The 23,440-nt window shown below is 44.8% G+C and overlaps 1 protein-coding gene across 5 annotated transcripts in view; it reads right to left on the bottom strand.

Annotated features, from left to right (window-relative positions):
• The window catches only part of Lama3 (laminin, alpha 3), a 249,597-nt gene that overhangs the window by 192,113 nt on the left and 34,044 nt on the right, over positions 1–23,440 (bottom strand). For all 5 annotated transcript variants that reach the window (XR_003952502.1, XR_385977.4, XM_006525685.4 and 2 more), the window contains exon 2: positions 21,297–21,449. Coding sequence is in view for 3 of the 5 variants with exons in the window: in XM_006525685.4 (XP_006525748.1) it covers positions 21,297–21,449 (153 nt within the window). In the remaining 2 variants the exon portion in view is untranslated. The remainder of the gene's footprint in view (positions 1–21,296; positions 21,450–23,440) is intronic.

The following is a 23,440-nucleotide window of genomic DNA, read 5'->3' as shown; positions in this document are numbered from 1 at the left end:
TTGTCACAATGAGAAACCATACAATAACATTCACCTGATCTCTGAGAAAGACTGCAACCAAGTTCTGGGATTAGGAGGCCGTCCTCCAGGGGTGTGGGCTCCACACAGTAACTGCCCAGAGTCTAGCTAGAGAGGGACCATATTCCAGGCATTTGTCGTTCCTGTTTGACTTTTGGGAAGCTGAATGTCCTTCCTGCCACCTGAATGTTTCTGTGGACAGACTGTGACTCCTACTTTAAATGCTTCGGTTGCCAGTTTTCCCAGATCTCCTACAGGGAAGGCAGCTGGACCCATGTCCCTTAGACTTTGCATCTAGAGCAAGGAACACAAACAGGCAGACACACTAAAAGATCCAAAGATTCTTTCCAGAAGTAGGGTAGATAACAGCACTGTTTGGCTTCTGGGGACAATGTCCAGCCCCAGCAAGAACCTAGAGAGCCCAGTATCCAGACCCAAGGCTAAGTAAGTGATCAGGACAAGTGGTGGCAAGCAGCGTGCAGCCTCTGCAGTGACCCTGAAGAGGGCTCCAGGCTTTCTGCTGCAGAGGGTCTGACTGCGCAACTTCCCGGGATTCCCACCCTGATTCTCTTTGTTCTGCAGCATCCTGAGAATCTCTGTCTCTTCCACTCTTGAAAGCTATTTTTTCTCTTTCACCAGTAACATCAAAACTACACACAGACACACACACACATCCACATGTGTGCATACATATCTTCTCTTACTTACACAAATCTGATTACAATAGCATGTGCACACTAGCCTTGCTTCCCTCTGGACCAGGGCAGGGAGAAACTGCCTTTCAAAAGCCATCCCATGCACTACGCTTCAATATCACTCTCTTGGCCTCCTACTGGATCCATCCTGTTAGCTTTTAAATGCGCCTATCATTTCAAAAGAGGAAAACCTCTCCTTCCACCTACAGGCCTTTCTTTCCACACCCTTACATCCTATCCTACCCAGGTAGCTTCAGATGGCCATGAACCAGCTCAGCCCCCTTCTCCCTCTGTCTCCCTTCACATCACTTCCACAGTACAGCACTGACAACCATTTTCTTCCTCCAGCCAACTTCTCACATAAACTTTATAGCTGCGTACCCAGTGTCTACTTGATAGCTCGCTAAGCCTTGTTGGGAGCAGAGCAGGGAGGTCCTTTGTGCCCACAGATCTCCAGAGAAACCAGGAATGTTAAACACATAAGATTGTCTTTCCAATGGAAAAGATGAAAAACCCTGTCCTTCCATCCAGAAAGCTGAGAGTTGGAAATGATTAACAGCCTGGAGATCTGTGTTATGCACTGGGCCAGCCATGTCAAGCTCCTACAATCAGGACTGGAGGTGGGTAGTAATCTCAATGACTGTTAGAGCCAGAGGCTCCCCCACGCTTCCCCACCAGGATCAGAGATGGAAAATAACCCAAATGACCTTTATGTTATGCGAATGACCAAGGCCAAGCCAGACCCTTAAGCCCTTAAGCTAGTATAGGTAGCAGAGCTCAAGAACCCATCTTCTTGGAAGAAATGACACTCGAGCTGAGTTTCAGTATAATTGCACCTCCTTGTGCAAAGGGGACTAGCACTCCAGAAAACTTTTTTTCTAAATTATGCTAGGCTTAAGTACATTGAGAATAACCTGCCCATTCTTAGACTCCCTGAGGTCGGATCCAGGTTAAGGAAGTCAATCTGCTCCTTATTCTTATCTCTTTGTGTGGTTTGCTTCCCTGTACGACACCTGCAGAGACCCCCTCAGAACCTCACTTCCCCCTCAACTCAAACTGACCCCAAGTGAAGCCTGACCACAGCCCCCAAGATGTCTGCTGACTCTAACCACCCTTCAGGCCTCAGTTTTCCTCTGCTCTCTGATTCAATGTCTGCATCTTGTGCTTCAAAGAGTGCTGTGCAAAAAAATAAAAAAACTTCACAAAAACAATTAAATAAATATTCACCTGGAGAGTGTGTGTGGGGTGTTGGGTTATCCTGCCACTCCCCCCGACCCCCAGGAACTGCAGTAGAAGCAGAAGTATTAGGTATCTAGAGTCTTAAGCCAGGACGGACACAGCCTGCTTTTATTTGGCTGAGGGCAATGGTGGTAGGCAGCCAGGACTTAAGGATTGTATTTATTTGGCCTAAACCAAGTCACTTCCACTGTAATAAAAAGGAGATCCCAGGGGACCGCTGAACTGCAGAGCTCCTACCTGGCTGTCCTGATGTTGTAAAGACCCCCCTCAGAGGGTCTTCTTCATGGCAGGACAATGTGTTGGGAAAACTGAAGGGAAGCTCTGAAGTAGGAAAGATCATAGCAAAATGGGAGGCAGGAGGATGGCTCTCCATGGACTCTATACTCTCCAGATCTGATGAATAACAGGAGAAGTGGGGCTATGCCCAGCTGAGCCTTGGTCAGAAGTTGAGTTTAGTTGCCTGGAACCCAGCTGTGGAACTTTCTATTTAGGAATGAGGGCCAGGAATGAGGGCCAGAGAGCAGAAAGGAGCCAAAGAGGTGGGCAGGGTAGCCAGACAGACCCACCACATAGGATGTGGGATAGATGGGGAACTAGAGCCAGCAGCCGGGGATAATTAGCTCCAGGCATCCCAGTGGGTATAGGAGTAGCTTTTAATCTCCCTACTCACTGGCTGAGAAGGGGGCTCAGTGGGGAGAAGCTGTCTGTCCAGCAGCATAAAGCAAACCCAACTCAGCCTCATCACCCAGAGAACGAGCTCTGCATCTGTGGAAGGGTAAACACTAACAAGCCAGTAGGGATTCTAGAGTCTGGGGCTATCATGAGCTATTGAACCCCCAAATTCAATCACCCCAGACATCCATACTAGGGTCTATCCCCTCGTTTTCTTTGGTTCAAACCCAGCCCCCCGCCTATCCCCTCATGGGTGTCATCTTGGTTGATGTACACTATAGGCAAGAAAGGGTTTTCTCCTAAAACTCGGTGTTGGTATAGTCTACTCTCCTTGCAAGCACGGTATATAAAGAAAGCTTTCAGAGCTGCAGCAGGGGCTCTCTGTGCTTTCAGAGCTTAGGGGATAATCTTGATCCAGTAGATATTTACTTAGAAAAATGAAATACTAATTCTAAATAGTTGGTATAACTTTTAGCATAGAAATGTCTTACCTGAAATGTCTTACAGCAAGGCAACACTGTATTTGATAGTAGAAAATGGGAATGTAGAAATGCAATCTCACTACCACACAAATGTCAACCCTGGAAACTTCAAACCAAGGAATTCGAGTCCTATGGATCAACATGGGTGAAGTCTCAATAATGTAAGGTGTATACCCACACAAAACTAGACTCAATAGCACGGTTATATGCATCAAAAGCAATGCACTGGACAACATTCCGTGTTTTAAAGGAAGTGTGTCAGATAAGCTGAGATTGTTGGATCTGAAACCAGACTCTGTGACCTCTGAAGAAATGAACCTGTGAGGACCTCTTTATCTCTAGCTATCTGGTTATGAGTAGATTCAGAAATAAAATTGAAAAATAGTTTCTTTTATTTCTGATGAGGCTAAAGGTAGAGAGGGTGGGAGTGGTGGCGGCTACTGGTAGAGTCCTCAGATAGCCTGTGGCTGTGAAGGGTGTGCTCAAGAGGGACAAGTGTGGATACTTACATCTATTTAGACACAAACCTTCTCCTGCTGCCTCTAGAATCAAATCATTCTAGAGAAAACTACCTGGGAAACAGTATAAAATCTACCAAAGTCTCAGCATCAGAAGATATTTTTGCTGTAAGGGGAAAAAAATCAAATCAACTTAAAAAGAGAGCTGTGCTGGTGGGCCACCAAGCCTGCAGCCTTAGTTTGATCCCTGGAGTCTCTGGGGTACAGAAAGAGAACTGACTTACACAGGCATCCTCTGACCTCCGTGCATGCACTGTGGTACATGTACAGTCTTGCTTACATACCTCCAAATACACACAAACACATACTAGCCAGTGCTTCTCAACCCTCCTAGTGCAGCTCCTTTAATACAGTCCCTCATACTGTGCTGACCTCAACCATAAAATTATTGTGTTGCTATTTCATAACTGTAATTATGCTACTGTTATGAATCATAATGTAAATGTTTGATAAACAGGATGGCTAATATGTGACCCCCCCAAAGGGGTTGTGACCCACAGGTTGAGAACCACTACTAAGCAAGCAAGTGATTACATTTTCTTTCTTTTCTTTTTTTTTTTTTTTGAGAGTTTAGAGTATTTTTATTCACATTATCATCAAGGATGAGACTCCTGTAAATATATGAAAATACCAGACTTGTAATAGATGCTCAGGTTTGGATATGAGGGAACCTAGAACCATTTTCTTTTTTTTTAATATTTTTTATTATTACGTATTTTCCTCAATTACATTTAGAATGCTATCCCAAAAGTCCCCCATACCCTCCCCCCCCCCACTTCCCTACCCACCCATTCCCATTTTTTGGCCCTGGCGTTCCCCTGTACTGTAAAGTTTGCACGTCCAATGGGCCTCTCTTTCCAGTGATGGCCGACTAGGCCATCTTTTGATACATATGCAGCTAGAGTCAAGAGCTCCAGGGTACTGGTTAGTTCATAATGTTGTTGCACCTACAGGGTTGTAGATCTCTTTAGCTCCTTGGATACTTTCTCTAGCTCCTCCATTGGGAGCCCTGTAATCCATCCATTAGCTGACTGTGAGCATCCACTTCTGTGTTTGCTGGGCCCCGGCATAGTCTCACAAGAGACAGCTACATCTGCGTCCTTTCAGCCAACGCTTGCTAGTGCATGCAATGGTGTCATCAGTAATTACATTTTCAAAAAGGAAAAGAGCTAAATGAAAGTAGCTTCTTTATCCCTTGCAGCCTGTGAAAGGAACCTTTTGACCTAGCACATTCCTCACAAAGACATTCCACTCAATGTTGGCTTCTCTGTGACAATCCACTTGGACAGAGCAAGCGGAAAACAAGCTCCGGTCAGCCAATGGCTCAAGTGTTGCCCTGGACTCGCACTGTTTCTTATGGTGATCCAGAAACACTTCACGCTGCACAAGAACTATTTCTACATGAAGACCTCGCTAAGCAAAACAATAAGTGCACTTTACAATGCATCAACAGACCCACTCATTAAAGGGAGACAACAGAGTGAAGACCTAGGACTCCCTACCCTGGGCTGGATGGTACTGACGACGTAGTGGCCAGGACAAAGCTGGGGTCAGGAACTTGCTTGGGAGGCACTGAGAAGGTGCACCCACAGCCAGCAGAGGAGCAAGTGGGACTGATGGTCAGAGTGCCTTGTCCTCATTGCTTTCTGTAGACCCATGGGGGCCAGGACTCCAGAGGCTAGGCAGAGGGGCCTGACGATTCTGTAAGGAAGGGAACATGCCCAAAACTAAGGGACTTGCTAACTTGGAGAGTAATGAGTTGAAACTGTGTCTTATGCTGCTGTCATAGTGACCAACTAATAAGGGTAAGCTGGGCAGCCCAGGCAAGGTGCCAGACCAACCTATTCCAAATGTGCTTGGCTCTCTGTGTCCATGCTTCCACATCTGCAGACTCAATCAGCCATTATTAAATCTGTCACATCTTGGGGGAATAGTGCCTCTTTACTGAGCATGTACAAACAATACAGCTGTGTATACAGCTGTTCTAAAACTGCACTGGGCATTACTGAGCCAGTTTCCAGAAAGACCATGTATGTGTATGCAAACCCCAACTCCTCTGCTCATTGTTCTGGCGACTCTGCCTACTTCGTGCCCTTTGCTAGAGCCACAGTCAGGATTTCATCTGCCCAAACCCTCCTGGGTCTGACCATTTAGATAGATCCTGAATCAGAACAAGCAGGGAGTCCCCTCAGCTCTGGCTCCTCTTGCCTTCTCCATCCATGTCTCTGGGAGCTCCTGAGACATACATGGCTGTTGCAGTTGGTGAAAGGATGGTGTGAGCCTGCTTAGCAAGGAGGACTGTGAGAGGCAAGAGGGGATGTGAGCGCTCCCGCTGGCTGCATTGTGCTGCTACAGGTCAACCAGGGAGCCACACCATCTCAAAGATCAGAGGCTTGGCAAGCAGTGAAGGTGTGGCACATGGGACACAGGAATTCCCCAAGTGTGGAGTGTTTGCACCAGTGGTAGCTTGGGAGCTCACTCTTCAGTTAGAGAGAGAGGTGGAGACAAGAACACCCTTGTGGCCTATGAGCCCAGGAAATAAATGGTTGCTTACACACACACACACACACACACACACACACACACACACACACACACACACACAAACACACACACACACAGTTTCTCCTGGAGGAAAATGCAATAGGAGAATGGGAAGTGAGAAGCCAGAGAGAGAAGGACAGATGTAGAAATAGGGAGAGAAGAGGCACTATGAAGGGGAGAGCAAAAGGAAGAAGGTCCAGAGGCAGAAAATGCATCCAGGGTCACCTGGAGGTCAGAGACAGGAGCACAGGCTCTGCCAGTGAGGGCAGGATCCACAGAACGCAGCTGGGAGAGGAGACCCCAGGCTCAACTCCTCACCAGCACACAGACTTAACTCAAGCTGTCTCCTGAACCTCCCTGACGAGATCCTGAACTCTGCCTTTCCTTTATATACTTCCATATGTGTATTCCCTTGTACTCTCTCGCCATGGATAGTAATAAAACAGCAATGATTTAAAGCCAAAATGGACTTGAAAGTTTCTCCAGAGAAAAGATACAAGCTTGTTTTCAAGATTTGCTAAGGGATAAAAATGCTCCTTTAAAAAACTCAACTTCCATTTGCTGGATATTTTCTGATTCTGTTGGCATTTAAAGATCTCAGAAGGCCACGCTCCTTCTGGATGAAAAATCAGGTTGAAGGCATTCTGGGGGAGACACCAGGACAGCTCCAAGGTGGCTCTTCCATACATCCCTTAAGTCCTCCCAGGAGCCATTGTTGTGTGTGTGTGTGTGTGTGTGTGTGTGTGTGTGTGTGTGTGTGTGTGAATGTAATGGTATGCACATGAATGGATGCACCTATGGGTGTGGTGTGCATATGCATAGTGTGCACATGAAGGTCAAAGGTTGACTTGGGTGTCAGTCCTTAGGTGCCTCTCACCTTTTGTTTCAGAGCATTTCTCTCTGGCACCAAGAGTCTTGCCTGATTAGACCAGGCTAGCCGGCCTGCAAGCTTTCAGAAACTCTTCCATTTCTCAGCACTGGGACTGCAGGCCTGCTTGGCTGTGCCTGGCCTGGGTTTTATGTGGGTTCTGAGGATCTAAACTCAGCTCCTCACACTTAAAGGCAAGCACCGTACTCCATGAGCTATCTTCCCCAGTCCCTGAGCATCTCCTTTTCCTCAAAATGAAACTAACTTTATTGTTTTCTCAACTCTGTAAACAATAGATGCATGCGGAAGGATGTGTGGGCCATAGCCTGAGCTCTCCCTGTGTTAACTCTCAATTGCCTCACAACAACCTCAACAGTTAGTACCAGATCATCCCCAGATTTCACATGAAGACGCTGACAGGCCACATGTGCTTAGGTCAGAAAGCAAGTCTATGGTCCAAGTGAGAGTCAGGGAGAGAGGAGTAAAACTCGAGGGTAATAGCACCATCCTGAGAGAAGTGTCATTAGCACAAGAGCTGCCCCTAGGAGCTTTGTTCTGGTTTATAGATGATTCTCACTACAATGTGAAATCTTATCATATTAAACATACATTATATATGTATACACATATTTTACACTTATACAATATACAGTAAATATGTTTCTCATATATGTGACATAACTTATGTTTTATTTTTTCTTCACAATACCACATATTCAGCAGCTTGGCTCTAACTCTATGGCATCATTTGAATGGCATGTGAATGGCCCTTTATTATACATTGAAATTGTCTCCATTTTTTACTATCATAAACGTTGCTTGAATAAATATCTTGGACCGAATATTTTAGTATTTATCTCATCAATATCTACAGGTAAAATCCCTAAAAGTGGTCATTCTGTGCCGAGGATGATAAGCCTTTTAAAGTATAAATGCTTGGGGAGGGTTCCATCTGCACTGAACCCTCAGAACTCCCACACACCCAACATTAGCACAGTAGCATGGTCTCTCCCTAAGACCATGCTAACTTTCCTTCTCTAACCCCAGCACTGGGGAGGCTGAGACAAAGAGGATTGAGAGTTCAAGGCCAGCCTGAGCTACACTGTGAGTTCTAGGCCAGTCTAGGCACGATCCTGTCTCAATAGGAAGAAAGGCAAGCTAGCAAGATGACTCAGTGGCTAACAACAACTTGGCTCCAATCCTAATGAGCTGAATTTGGTCACTAGAATCCATGTGCTAAAAGGACAGGACTGACCCACAGTTGTGTTCTGACTGCCACAATGCCCACACACACAGACACACACATGATAAAAATAAAATATGTTTAAAGAGGAGAGGCAGTAAGAGGAGGGAAGGAAAGAAAGAGGAAGGGAGGAAGAAAAGGTGATGACTTCTTCATAGGAGAGGGGTAAAGCCACCCTGCAGAAAAGGATGGAAAGTGGGCCAAAGGTCATATGGGCCATGAAAAGGAATATAGAACTGTTTCTTTTGCTAGTTTCAATTGCATTGTTGCTTTTTTTCCTGTTGCCATGGTAAAAAACTGAATAAGAATGTAACTAATAGTGAAGAGTAAAGTCTGTTAGTCAGAGCCCCTGCTTTAGTGTGGCCATTCTGTGTGGAAATTCAATGAGATTTGCTACTGGGCAAATGTCTAAGTGGCTTCCTTAAGCCTGCTGTGTGATATTTTTACTTATGAGTTATTTAGAATGAAGTGATTTTATTTGTAAATTAAAAAAAAACTATTTTTTCCTTGCCATCCCCCAGTTGCTTGTATGCACCTTCTCAACCTTATAGAAAAAGGATTAGCCTTTTTTTTAAAATGGCACAGAGAATGTCGTTTCTGTTAGGCTTTCTCTTCTCTGCATGAACTGAGATCCTAGACACTTGCTGCCCAGCCTTGTAAGAGCTGCAAGGCATGGGCTGACTCAGCAGCCAGGGGTCTTCCTTCCTGGTGCCACACCCTGGACTGCAGGTTTCCCTGTGAGCATCCACACCCTAGCTTTTACCTTTCCTGAGCAGAAAAACCATTCTGACTTCACAATGGTTTTGTCCTACAAGGGAACCAAATGCCAGAGTCCTAACTGTAGGTGAGCCAGGACCTTCTGGTAAGTCACCAAGGAGACCACTTTATCACTTTAATGTCTCTTTGTAGGACTGAGAGAATTCCAGAAGGAAGTGCCTCATTCATAGCACTTCTTCTCCTCCTCCTCCTCCTCCTCCTCCTCCTCCTCCTCCTCCTCTTCTTCTTCTTCTTCTTCTTCTTCTTCTTCTTCTTCTTCTTCTTCTTCTTCTTCTTCTTCTCCTTCTCCTTCTCCTCCTCCTCCTCCTCCTCCTCCTCCTCCTCCTCCTTCCTTCTTTCTTCTTTCTCATTTCTTCTTTCTCTCTTTCTTTCTTTCTCTCTCTCTCTCTCTCTCTCTCTCTCTCTCTCTCTCTCTCTTTCTTTCTTTCTTTCTTTCTTTCTTTCTCTCTTTCTTCTTCTTCCTAGCCCAGCCTTTATTCCTACCCATGTTTCAGAGGCACTGGCTGCCTGCTCACAGCCCCTGAGTATCTGGGCAGAAAACATACTTAGTTCATGTTCTGTTGTGTCTGTTATTTTTGTAGTGCTAGTTATAGGAAAGTAAAGTAAAAATGTTTTAGAGACTGTGGTGGTTTGAATAGGAATGGTCCCATAGATTGTGTTTGTTTGCTTGGTCCATAGAGAGTGTCACTATTAAGAGGTGTGGCCTTGTTGAAGGAAGTGTGTCACTGTAGGGGAAGACTTTGAGATCTCATATGCTCAAGTTATATCCAGTGTGGCTCACAGTCCCTTCAGTTGCCTTCAGATCAAGATATACAACTCTCAGCTCTGTCTTGAGTACTATGTCTGCCTACATGCCAACATGACGATAATGGACTGAACCTCTGAAACTGTAAGCCAACCCCAATTAAATGTTTTCTTTTATAAGAGTTGTCATGGTCATGGTGTCTCATCACAGCAATAAAAGAAGTAAAGAAGTGTTAGAATTTATAGTTGCATGAAAATCAACATTTGCTGAGAAATGGCATAACTGCAGACTTTTCAGTCCTATGAATTTAAAAAGAATGATGCTTGTACAGCCCTTGACCTTAAGCTCAGAGTTCACGAATCCTTTGGAATACAGCATTAGGTGGAAGGCAGCTGGCAGGCAGGGACCATGTCCAGCAGGGACATTTGCATTACCTCAGGAAGATTGCTTGCCAGACCAGGCAAGGTGGTAAGATATTCTGAGGACTGGGAATTGTACCAGGAAATGGCTCAGAGGCACAAAGCAGCACAGGATGCTTCCAGGACCACAGTCAAGCCTCTACTGAAGTGGCATAGAATATGCAAGAGAAGGCACCAGCAATAAAACATTGTGGTTTATACCCAGAACTTGGGAGGCTGAAGCAGGGGGATTGCAGAGCTAAACTGTCTCTTTAAAAAATAAAATAGATGAGGAAGGGGAATGAAGAGGGAGGGGGAAGAGGAGAGAGGAAAATGGGGGAAGAAGGAACAGGAAAAGGTGGGGGGGAGGAGGAGATGGTAAGCATCTAGAATCTGAAGGGCTCCTAAGTCCTGGCAGAACATTGCCCTTTATTCTGAAAACATGGGAAAGTGTCTAGAAGATGCCAATCAAAAGGTGCCTGTCAGATGAGCTCCCATCTCTACTTCCCCCTGGAAGCCATAGAATCTGGTAGGTGGACTCTTGAAAAATGGCCGAGTTCTCATCTCACCATTTGAGATTCTGACCTTTAGCCAACTGCAAAAATCAGGTGAGCTGAGGGAAGAGGCATCCATGCAGGGCCCAGTTTGAGCTTCTTCTGACTGATTTCAACTGCCAAAATCTCGGCAACTTCATTTCTCAAATCTTTGAGCTGAAGAGAGACTCAGAAGTTAGCCCAGGCTTCCTTCTCCCACAGCTGACTCCAGACTGATTCGGGTGACAAAGAATGATTTGGGTTCATTCATCTAAGGCTCACAGTGTGTCCGTGCTAATCCACTCTCCCGTGGCTGAGCCCTGCATTCACGTGGATCCTTGTGGTTTGTGGTGCTCGGAACAGAAGTGTTGAATGAGGATATCTCCCCTGGGACCTAGTGTACTGGCTAGTTTTGTGTCAACTTGACACAGCTGGAGGTATCACAGAGAAAGGAGCTTCAGGTGAGGAAATGCCTCCATGAGATCCAACTGTAAGGCATTTTCTCAATTAGTGATCAAGGGGGAAAGGACCCTTGTGGGTGGGACCATCTCTGGGCTGGTAGTCTTGGTTCTATAAGAGAGCAGGCTGAGCAAGCCAGTAAAGAACATCCCTCCATGGCTTCTGCATCAGCTCCTGCTTCCTGACCTGCTTGAGTTCCAGTCCTGACTTCCTTTGGTGATGAACAGCAGTATGGAAGTGTAAGCCAAATAAGCCCTTTCCTCCTCAACTTGCTTCTTGGTCATGATGTTTGTGCAGGAATAGAAACCCTGACTAAGACACCTAGTTTTCCTTAGAAGTTACAATACTATTTTTTGTTGTTCTTTTGAAAATTACTTTTAATTCTTTGAAATTTTTATACAATGTATTTTGGTCATTTCATCTGGTCTCCACCAACTCCTCCAAAATCAACACTCCCTGCACTGCCTGCCTAACTTTGTGCCCTCTTTAAAAAATCAAGTCTAATTAATGCTGCCTGTATACTCTAGAGCATGAACCATCAACATGGAGCACAGTTAACCTACCAGGTGCTTTACTCTTTATAAAACAAAACAAAACAGACTTTCCATCTCCAAGTATCTATCAAGTGTCAGTAGCTCTCTCCAGCTGGGGATGGGACCCCTCTTAATCTTAGCTTCTTAGACAATCTCTGTGGGGTGGTGTAACATGCGAAGACCAAAGCCTGACATTGGGTGTCTTCCTGTACCACTCTCTACTTTATTGCCTTGTGTGGTGATTTGAATACTCTTGACCCAGGCAGTGGCAAGAAGGTGTGGCCTTGTTGGAGGAAGCGTATCACTGTGGGGGTGGGCTTTGAGACTCTTCTCCTAGCCACATGGGAGTCAGTCTGCTTCTGCCTTCCTTTGATAATAATGGACTGAACCTCTGTGACCTGTAAGACAGCCCCAATTAAATGTTGTTCTTATAAGAGTTGCCTTGGTCACGGTGTCTGATCACAGCAGTAAACCCAAACTAAGACAGTTTGAGACAGGATCCTTTATGGAACTAGAAGCCTGCTGCTTTCACTAGGCTGGCAAGCCAGTATATTCTCAGGGCCTGCCTCTACCCATAGTGGTTACAGGTACATCCAACCATGCCTGACTGCAGTTTGGTTGTTTTGTTTTGTTTTCATTTGAATTCTGAATCTTAAATCTCATGTTCTCAAAGCTGCAGAGCAGTGCTCTTCCCTACTAAGTCATTTCCCAGTCCCACATCCTTCACCTTTTACAGCCTTTGTGATCACATTCTCTCATGTGAACATCTGGAAAAGGTTCAGGGCCTTGGGCCCCTTTATTCTGAATCAGCTTGGGTCCTCTCTAAAGTATGAGACAAAGACTTGGATAGAGATGGTTTATTTATGGGTTGGTCTCAAGAATCACAAATTTGAGAGGGACATGGGGACAGATAAAAGCTAATAGGTCATGTGCCATAAGTAGAATAGTACCATTTTAAGAATATTCTAAGTTATATAGAATGTCCTTCAGAAATGGTCCATGGGGAGATAGGAAACAGGGCTTTTCCCATCAACTTCCACCCAGTGGGATAAACGGTGCTGCTGGGAACATTAAGCGTCTGGGTTTCCAGATACTTAAAAAGCTCTTGGAGCCACAGCAATAGCCCTCAGGTAAGAAGAAAGGAATCAAATAAAGCTTTTAAGATGAGACAGGGAAAAGCCAGTCAGGAGGGAAGTGAGACAGTTGGCATTGCAGCCTTTAATCTGTAAACCCAATGGGATAGCTCAGCTGTTGCCTGTTCCATGTGATGCTGAAGGCAGGCGGGCACCTTCCCCAGGCTACTTATCAGAGCATAGCCCGAACTGCCTTCTCTTGGCACTCCCAACCTCTGAACCAATCACCAGTCCTTCTAAATGCCTGGATCAGGGATTATTTTTATTTGTGTGTTCTGTTTTGTCTTCATAGTTGTGGTAGTTTGAATATGCTTGGCCCAGGAAGTGGCACTATTAAGTATGGCCTTGTTGGGGTAGGTATGGCCTTGTTGGAGGAAGTATGTCACCATGGGGGTGAGCTTTGAGACCCTCCTCCTAGTTGCCTGGAAACAGTCTGCTCCTGGCTTCCTTTTGATGAAGATGTAGAACCCTCAGCCCTGCCAGCTCCATGCCTATCTGGATGCTGCCATGCTCCCACCTTGATGATAATGGACTGAACCTATGAACCTGTAAGCCAGCCACAGTTAGATGCTGTCCTTATAAGAGTTGCCTTGGTCATGGTGTCTGTTCACAGCAATGGAAACCCTAAGACAGTAGTTTCAGTACTAACAGGTACAGAAATCCTTTAAACATCTTCTTCGGGTGAATTTCCAGAAACAAGCACATTTTGCTCCCTGTGATTACTAGACACTCTCTCCATCCCAACGAAGAGCCAATTGTTGAAAACATCCAAGCTTCCCTTATTTCAGGTGCATGAAGACCAACACCGCATGTATTCTACATATTTCCTTAGACCCTATCCTAGGAGAGGGAACAGGCAAGTGAGTGTCAGGAGTTCATGGAAGAAGCCACATGTAGAACCCTAGACCCTACCTTCTTATCTCCCACAGACATGCCCACCAGGGCGTCCAGAAGAAGCAAATGGCCCTGAGCCCCCAAGACTCTGCTTTTAATAGCCCAACACCACATTTCATTTTAAACTTTAAAACAAACTGAGTGTAGTTGGCCAGACAACACAAAGCTTCCCATAGATACAGCCCAAAACCCATGAATGACATATGGCAGGATGAAGTTGTGGAACCCCAGGAAACATCATGATTCAGAACTGCCCAGGAAGTGTCAGCTTGGGGGAACAAAGCTGCCCTTCACAATCAGACCTGCAGATACTGACTTAGAAAAACAAAACAAAACAAAACAAAACAAAACAATAAAAAAATTGTCAACCAGTGGGGAGAATGAGTTGGATATAATCCAGATATGTTCTATGAACATATGACAATATGAAATTATCAAAGAATTTAAAATATTGTTTAAACAAAAACATACACACAAGGTGGTGGGGGAAAATAAAACACCAATTAGTCCAGAAGACAAAGAAATCAACCCCAAGCTGAAACAGAAGCTGTCAATCTGACCTCAATTCATCTCTGTCAAACTTTGCAACAAGTTAAGAGAAGGCCATTTGGCCGTGACAAGTCAGTGGTCATTTTATTTCCCAATCACACATCAGAACTCACACTGTCTTAGAGCCAAGATATTAACATGACTTGTAAATTTGGAACCCAACCTCTTGATGGCATTTTCACTGTATCAATGGGTATAAGATAGGAACCATACCCGACAGCATACACTTCTTGAAACACCATATTGCTCCAATGTAAGGAGAAAGGAAATGTGTTCAGCTTGATATAATCTGTTACTTTTCCATATCTTAAGCTTTTCCAAGAATTTTTCTACAGTACCATATCTAGCTTGAGTGTATTCTTTTTAATCATGAGTACTCATTTTGTTAAACAAAAATATAAATATTAGCATCACCCTAAAGAGTTCTGGAATTTAAGCCATTAACTCATTAAACCTCAAAAGTCCTGTAGTGTATGTACAGTTGCCTCAGTTTACAAATGGGGAAACTGAGTCACAGAGCAGCTCAGTGTGCTGTAAAGTGCCACCCAGCAAGAAAGCAGGCTATGAAGCACAGGTCAGGGCAGGCTGACTGAAGGCCACATCCACAGCTGCTCCTGGCCAACCAAAAGTTAGGTGGCCTGCAACCTTCATGAATATGCATGCCATGACCCACGGCTGCAAACTTCTAACTTGTTGCTATGCTGGTGTTTTCTTAAGTTTTCTTAACTTAATTAGGGATTCTTTAGTACATCAAAGGGATGCTTTAAAAGGCAAGTCTTTTAAAAATGGCCTTTAAAAGAACTATAAGTACAACAGGTATGGTATGTTCAGTGAGAATCGTTGTGATGGGTTAAGGTTCCTCACTATAGAAAGAAAGCCTCAGGTAAGAGTGACACAAAGTAAGTGTAGGCATGGAGACCACGGTGGAGCACTTGCACAGCATGGATAAGGTCCTGAGCTCAATTCCCAGTGCCTCAAAAAGAAAATGGCATGATGATAATGGTGTGTACTGGTGTGTGGCTGTAATCCTAGTTCTGGGAGGCTAAGGCAGTTGGACTATGAGGTCTAGGCTCTCTTGACTATATAATCAGACCTTTGCTTTAAAAAAATGACATAATAGGTACATCTTGGTCATTAATGATAGAAGTTGAATAAACGCTTGGCTCTTTGGAAAGCTGATTCACAACTAAGTCAGGATTACAGCTTTAGGACCCATGATGGCTCTGTCTGTGAACTAAATCACATGCAATCCAATGGTGAGATTCTGTCAGGAGAAGCCCTTCCCATCCCAACAAAAAATATCATAAAAGGCCCAACATGAATGAAGATGACATTTCAGAAACCTCAATACCTTCCGATTTCCAGGGTACGGTATACATCTTTAGTTATTTCTAGCAGTATTTCTTGGGTGAGCTGTACTGTGCACACAATAGGAACAAGAACAACATGATGACTAGCACGTCACTGATGTTAGTGTTTTTACATGAGTGTTGTAAGATCTGACAGATTCCCACACTAACAGCAGCTGCTCCTCCTCTTACTCTTACTGCTGACTACACACACACACACACACACACACACACACACACACGAGCCTGCTGATGAATGCTCTCTTCATACACGACACACCTATTTTGGATCTATTAGTGGTCATGCTGCAGTTGTCTCCAAACGACCCAGCCCCAGGTGGGCGCTAAGATAACTTCTCTTGCTCTAGATCTGCCTATCTGGACTTTTCCACAAGCTGGAACACAGGACACATGGCCTCTTACTGGCTTCCTTCACACACCATGATGTTTTCTGGATTTGCTTATGTAGCTTTCATCGAGATTTCCTAGGTCTTATTGTTGGATAATAGCCTACTGTGGGGCATGCTGCATCAGGCTCACTCATTCAGCAGCTGGTAGAGCTTCTAGCCCTCCCACCTTTTAGCTCTTACGATCAGTGGTACAGTCACGACTGATGAGCAGGGTCTCTGTGGACACACACACCCCTTTCTCTTGGGTACAAGTTACAAGTGAGACCTCTGAGTCACGTGGTAGCCGTGTGCTTGACTTTGTGAGGAGTCCAAAGCAGCACCATTTTGCATGTCTACCAACTGTATCTATGGGTTCCAGCTTCTTTGCCTTGTTAGCATTGCTACTATCAAAATTTTTATTATAACCACCTAAGTCAGTATAAATGATGTCTTATTACAGTTGTAGTTATGTTTTTAGATTTACTTTATTTTTAACGATGTGGGAGGAGATATGTGCATGTGAACACCAGTACCCACAGAGGATAGAAAAGTGTTGCAGAGCCCCTAAGCTGGAGCTGCTAGCCGTGAGCTACTTGACACGGGTGCTGAGAACTGCTCTGAGGGAGCAGCTCATGTTCCTAGCCAGCACCCCATCTCCCCTGCCACTACCCTATCTCCCTGCTGACACCCCATCTCTCCTGATGACACCCCATCTCTCCTTCCAACACCCCATCTCCCCTGATGACACCCCATCTCTCCTGCTGTCACCCTATCTCCCTTACAGACTCCCATCTCTCCTGATGACACCCCCATCTCTCCTGATGACACCCCATTTCTCCTGATGACATCCCATCTCCCCTGCTGACACCCCATCTCTCCTTCCAACACCCCATCTCCCCCGCCAACTCCCCATCCCTCCTGATGACACCTCATCTCTCCTGCTCACATCCCATCTCTCCTGCTCACACCCCCATCTCTCCTACTCATACCCCATCTCTCCTACTCACACCCTCATCTCTCCTGCTAAAACCACATCTCTCCTGCTGGCACCCCATCTCTCCTGATGACACGCCCATCTCTCCTGCTCACACCTCATCTCTCCTGATGACTCCTTATCTCTCCTGGTCCACCCCATCTCTCCTGCTCACACCCCGTCTCTCTTGTCAAACCCCATTTCCCCCACCCCTTATCATGCTTTGATTTGAATTTCCCTATTGACTAATGATGCTGAGCCAGCTTTTGCAGACTTTCTGACCATTGGTGTATCTTTTACTATAATCAGACCTTTTGGGCTGTTTTCTTACTGGACTCAGACTGTTAACCTGGAATTGTCCTCCTTGTCTCAGTCTTTCCTGGTCTTTAAGACATCCCATTCTCGTTTGACTTCCTCCATCATCTGTGACCCAGGCCAGTCTTCTTGACCGATTGGTTCCTCCCCTTCACTCTTGGCTCCTCAGTGTTGGTGAGTGTCAGGACTCAGCCCTTCAGTCTATTCTTTTCTAATTTTCATCCACTTCGGTAGTTGAATACTGTCCATATGCTCTCAATTCCTTACCAGCAGTCTCAGGCAATGGTTTGAGATAAAGCACTCTGGGCCCCCAAATGCCCAATGTCTTGTACCCTTTACTAAATAGGGAACAAGAAACTCACTCTGCTCCCCAAGACAGTGGCACCAAGCAGGAGACATTGATACCCATTGAACAGAGCCGACTGGTGCAACACTGCAGAACTCTGAAAAAAACAACTATAACAGAACCACGGCTCACAAGGGCACACCAGGACCTACACCACAGTGAAGATGCTCAGCTAAACAAGATTTAAACAGAGCTTAGAGTAGTCTTTTAACATAATTATCCAAAGACCTAGAATACAGCAGAAAGTCCTCATTGCAGTAGGAAGGAATCGTAACTTGGAAAGATGACATGGCAGAATAATATGAGAAATTCTCTAAGGCAATAGTCATAAACTGTTGCAACAAGTGATCATAAATACTCTGGAACAGGTATAAAACCTCCAAGAACAAATAAAACATACAACAAAAAACAAGTACCAAGGGGGACTGAAAACACAGGAGGCAAATGCCTTAGAGCATAACAGAAGCAAAATACAAAATAATCGGTGGGTTTGAAGTTAGAACAATACAAATTGCCTCATCTGAAAAAAGTAGAGAAAAAAGTCAACTGGAAAATAAAAATGATACTTTCCCAGTCAGAAAACTGGGGAATAGTAACGAAAAAGTGAGCCTTTGGGGACTTTAGAGGCAGCTCAGTGGTTAGGACAACTTGCTGCTCTTCTAGGGGACCCAAGTTTAGTTCCTAGCACCTGTGTCCTGTAGCTCACAACAGCCCTGTAAGTCCAGCTCCTGAGTGGGAGGGGGTCTGATCTCTGCAAACACCAGCATACATGTGGTAAACACACACACACACACACACACACACACACACACACACACACACACTTTTTAAAACTAACATTAGTTATCAGAATCCCTGAAGGAAACGTGCTGAGAATTACTCAGTGAAACAAGGGCTTGAAATATTCAGAGCTGATGAAAAGCACAAACTCACAGATTCAAGCAGCTGCAGGGGAGAATCCATATTCAATTAACTCATATTCAATGTCTACTCGTAGCCCAGACAGCAATCCAAACAGTAGCATAGATGCACAGTCTTCCAGTGGACATCTGAGCCAACAGTGGTGTTCATAAGTCTAGGGCATCATCCCTGAATTCTCTAGCTAATTCCACTTGCAACCCACAATGAAATCCTAGCAGCTGTCATCTAAGCATAGCTGGTATCCACTCGCTCACTGCCATGGCTACTAACAGCATCTTTCTCATGGGTTATGGTAACTGTCTCCCATCCAGCTCCTTTTATAAAGTCTACAGAGCACTCCAAAATGACTTTAAGGTACACGTCTGATCCTTGTCTCACTCTCAAGCCAGTGTCATTGCTAAGGCTTGGGCATGCTTGCTCTTCCCTGACCTCTGCCTCAGCTGCCACCTCCTCCTGGTTCACTCTCCCTCCATGAAGCTCTGTGTTCTCACACAAGCTCTGCCTTAGGGGCTGTGTAGAGCTGTTCCCTTTGTCTGGGTGATGGACATCTACACACATGACAAAGTCCTTCATACACTTCAAGACTCGGCTTCTGCCATGCATTCTCAATAAACTGTTCTGAACACCAAAGAAAAGCTGCCAACTACAATCCAGTTGTCCCTGACTCTCACGAAGCCCTTAATCTTCTCTGCTTTTTTAGGCCTCTGTTACTCATTTCAGCTCCAAACACACTACACAAGTTTACTATGTATTATTTAGTAGCTGTGATATAACCCAAGTGCCCACTGGAGTGTAATAAATATGTGTTAAAGTAATGGTGTGAACTCCCTCCTTTAAAAGGCAGAATAAGCCAGGCATGGTGGCGCTTCAGAGGCAGAGGCTGAAGCAGGTGGATCTCTGTGAGTTCAAAGCCACCAGGTTCTACAAAGCAAGTTCCAGGACAGCCAGGACTATTGCACAGAGAAACCTTGTCTTGAAAAAATAAAATAAAATAAAATAAAATAAAATAAAATAAAATAAACTGTAGAATAAGCTGTATTCATTTTCATTTTCTACTTGGGCATAACAAAGTACCTTACACTTAATGTCTTGAAATAACATTATCTCAAACTACCAACTAGGAGTCAACGTGGCTGGGCCAAGTTCTCTGCTTAAGATCAAAAGTGCAATCAAGCTGTCAGCTGGATTCTCTCTTTGTGGGCTGTTGGCTGGAGGCCACCCTAAGCTTCCAGAGCCTACTTTCAAATCCTTGCCCCATGGCTGTCTCCATGGCAAGTTCACAATTTGACAGCTTTTGCCTTCCTGGCTAGTAGGAAAATCTCTCATAGTCAAATGTCTTCTCTCAGAAGAGGCAGTCCCACTAGAAAGTCCTCTCATCAGAGAAAACCTCCCCATTTGAATCTACTGACCATAAAATGCAATCATAAAAGTCCCTTAAAAAATTCCTCATCCAATGGAGTCACATCTATAACAGTTACCATGTTGCCTGTTCTCAAGGGCAGGGGGTTGACCATATGTATATGTACCAGAGGCAGCCATCTTGGGACCTTCATAGCCTACACAGAATAGACAGCAAGCTTGCCTCCATGTGACCAGTTGGCCAAATAAGGCCCCAAATTATGGTATTCAATATCCCATGAATCAGGATTTCCAGGAAAATGAATGCAATAAAAATATAGTTACCACACCCATATGTTTGACGGCACTGTTCACAATAGCTCAAAACTGGAAGTAAGCCAAGTGTCCATCAATGGGAACACACAAAGGTGGGTAAAAATACATGAAATTCTATTCATTTGGCCTGGAAGTGGGGGAAATACTGGTGTATAGTACAAAGTGTCTGACTCTTGAAAGCATAGGCTAATGGATGTAAGTTAACCATAAAAAGGCAAATATTATATGATTCACTTACATGACATTCCTAGAGACACTGGTCCCCAGAAGATAGCACAGTAGTTGCCCAGAGTGAAGAAGACAGGGGATGGAACTCACTAGGTGTGGAGTTTCAGCTTTACATAATAAGGAGATGAAGACTCCAGAAGGTGGGGATGGTGTTGGGGCAACAATGTCAATTTATCAAATGCCACTGAACAATGGCACTTAGGTGGTGAACACAATACATTTTATATTTGCATTATGCCACAATTAAAATAAGAATAAAGAATATTTTTATAATGCAACTATTCACAACTATAGGTTTATGTGTGTTCACGTATGTGTATGCATGTGGGTATATGTGTGAGGGTGTGAATACACATATGTGCTCTTGTGTGTGGAGTCCAGAGGCCAGCACTGGGTCTGTTCCTTAACCACTGTCCAGCTTATCTTTGGAGACCATGCTTCTCACTGGACGTGGAGCTGGCTGACCAGGCAGGCTGTCCAGCAAACCCCAGGGATTCCCGGTCTCTACCTCCACAGCTCTGGGATTACAGCCTGCCACCGTGCCTGGCTTTTAATGTAGATCCTAGAAGACTAAATTTAGGTCCTCATATTTGTGCAGCAAGCACTTTACAACTGAGCCAAGACAAGGTAGAGGATCTGTACTGTGTCTTCTGCTGGCCTGGGCTTTACAGGGAGCAAATATCCATGTCATGGATTGAAAACAATAAATGTATTAAAACTAACATTTATTTCTGTCTGTCAGAAATCACAGAAACAGAGATCCAAACCAGTATCCTTGTTCCAACCAACAGCAACACTCACCTGACCCAGATCCAAGGTGAGGTTGACTTGATTGTACTGTGTGCCGGAGGAGAGAGGTGGGCTTTGCCACCACCGTTCCGATCCATCAATTGCATGGCTGGCTGGATGTGCCTTCCTGGAATCCTCAGAATTGCAGTAGTCACAGAACTGGCCCTGGGGAGGAGAAAAGGCCTTTTACATTTTTTTCAAGGAATGTTTTTGCAGTAGTTTAGCAGAAGAAACAGTCCAGACAGACTGCTCCATGTTAGCTAGAGATGGCTGTCATACTGCTGCATGCCAGACAGTGCCCTAGATAGGAGCCTCTTCATTTAGTCTGAAGCCAGGTCCACTGTCTGTAGTCAGGTTATTGTTTTTTTTCTGTCCTTTATGGCTCTGCTTTCCTCGACCTACACAACTCTTTACAAAGAATTTCCAAATTGGGGATGCAAGGATATCTTCTCCTTCACAAACCCACTGGACTCTTAGCAGTTCAGTGTGAGGCACATTCTCTACCATGATCTCAGTAGAGACACAAAATGCACAAATGAACACCAAGACAGCATATAGCAGGTGCCTCCACAGAATGCAGAATGCTGTCACAGTCTAGGGAAGAGTGGGACATTTGGGCTGCCAGGAAAGTGGAGAAGAGGTCTCTTATAAACAGTCTTTGGCCTCAAACAAGAAAGTGTCCCAAGTAGAACAACCAACCCGAGCAAAGATGGGGGCCAGCTGGTCTACACAGACCTAAGTGCTGGAAGATAAGACATCGTAGATAACAGTCGGAGGGCGGGACTGGCTGGGCGCCATGCAGTGAGAAGCAGTTGTTTCCCCGGGGGCGCCTGGTGTTACAGTAGCCAACCCCTAACTGAGTTTGTTGCTCGTTGGCAGGCAGATTGTTTTGATTCTGTTTTTGTTCTCCTTTATTCTTTCAATGAAGAATTTTGCAGATATTTGTCAGCCAGAAAGCTGAACCTCGGTCTTTCTTGTGTTTGGATAATATGTTAATTTTGTCAAAAGTCTATGATTCCTCACAGGGATGGGCCGCACAGCCTCGCAAACGAAGCTATCCTGGAGTGTAAGAGGCGTGAAGGGGGACAGGATCGTGCTCCCTGCTTCTTGGGAAATACGCTGTAGCCAATGGGGGGCTCTTCTGCCATTCTCACCAGTTCTTGGGTGTTTCAAGGTAAGCTTGGCTCTGGTATGTGACCAAATGTCCTTGTGTACAAAACGGGCTTTTGGTGGTATACAACTGCACGTTCCTATGTGTAAGCTATTTGTTTAGATGTTTATCTTTTAATATTAAATACATTTCTAGAACTCAGCAACACCTTGGGGATATGAGGCTAGAGACTGTGTGTGGCTTGCTGTGCAGCCTGTCACTTCAGCCAGCGCACATACAGCGTAGAAGGCCTGCAGAGTAGTGACTCCATTAGCAACCTCTTAAGGATTTTACAGGTTTTCTAATTAATCTTGTGTGTGTGTGTGTGTAAATGTATGTATAAGTATGTGTGTGTGAATGTGTGTATGTGAGAGTGTGTGAATGTATGTATAAGTATGTGTGTGTGTTTATATGTATGAATGTGTGTAAGTGTGTGAATGTGAGTGTGTGAATGTGTATGAGTGTGTGAATGTATGTATAAGTATGTGTGTGTGAATGTGTGAGTATATGTGTGTGAATGTGTGTGTGAGTGTGTCTTGTGTGACTGTATGTGTGTGAATGTATGTGTAAATGTGTGTGTGTGTGTGTGTGTGTGTGTGTGTGTGTGTGTGTGTGTGTGTGTGTAGGCCACAGTATAACCCTAAGCAGTTGGTTCTCTCTATCTTTATGTAGATTCCAGGAATCAATCTCAGGTTGCCAGATTTGAGCAGTAAGGTCCCTCCTCATGGAGGAGAATTTCTCCTGTTGATGTAAGCCTCCAAGTTTCAGAGCGTCCATCATCACCATCATCACCATCATCATCATCATCATCATCATCATCATAAGGATCAGTAATTGAACTGGAAACAGAATATCCCTAAATTTCAAAAACATACACCAAATCCTTTCATAGCATCAAAAGAAGTACAGACAGTACATCAGGAAAATGGGCAAAAATAGGAACAGGGCTCTCCCAGAAGAGCCAGGAAGGCCTGGGAGTACACCATCACCGTTAGCAGCGCTAGCA

Source organism: Mus musculus, chromosome 18 (genome assembly GCF_000001635.26).
Source record: "Mus musculus strain C57BL/6J chromosome 18, GRCm38.p6 C57BL/6J".
Lineage (NCBI taxonomy): Eukaryota > Metazoa > Chordata > Mammalia > Rodentia > Muridae > Mus > Mus musculus.
The sequence above is the reverse complement of the archived record's forward strand: the minus strand, read 5'-3'. Positions and strand labels throughout refer to the sequence as shown.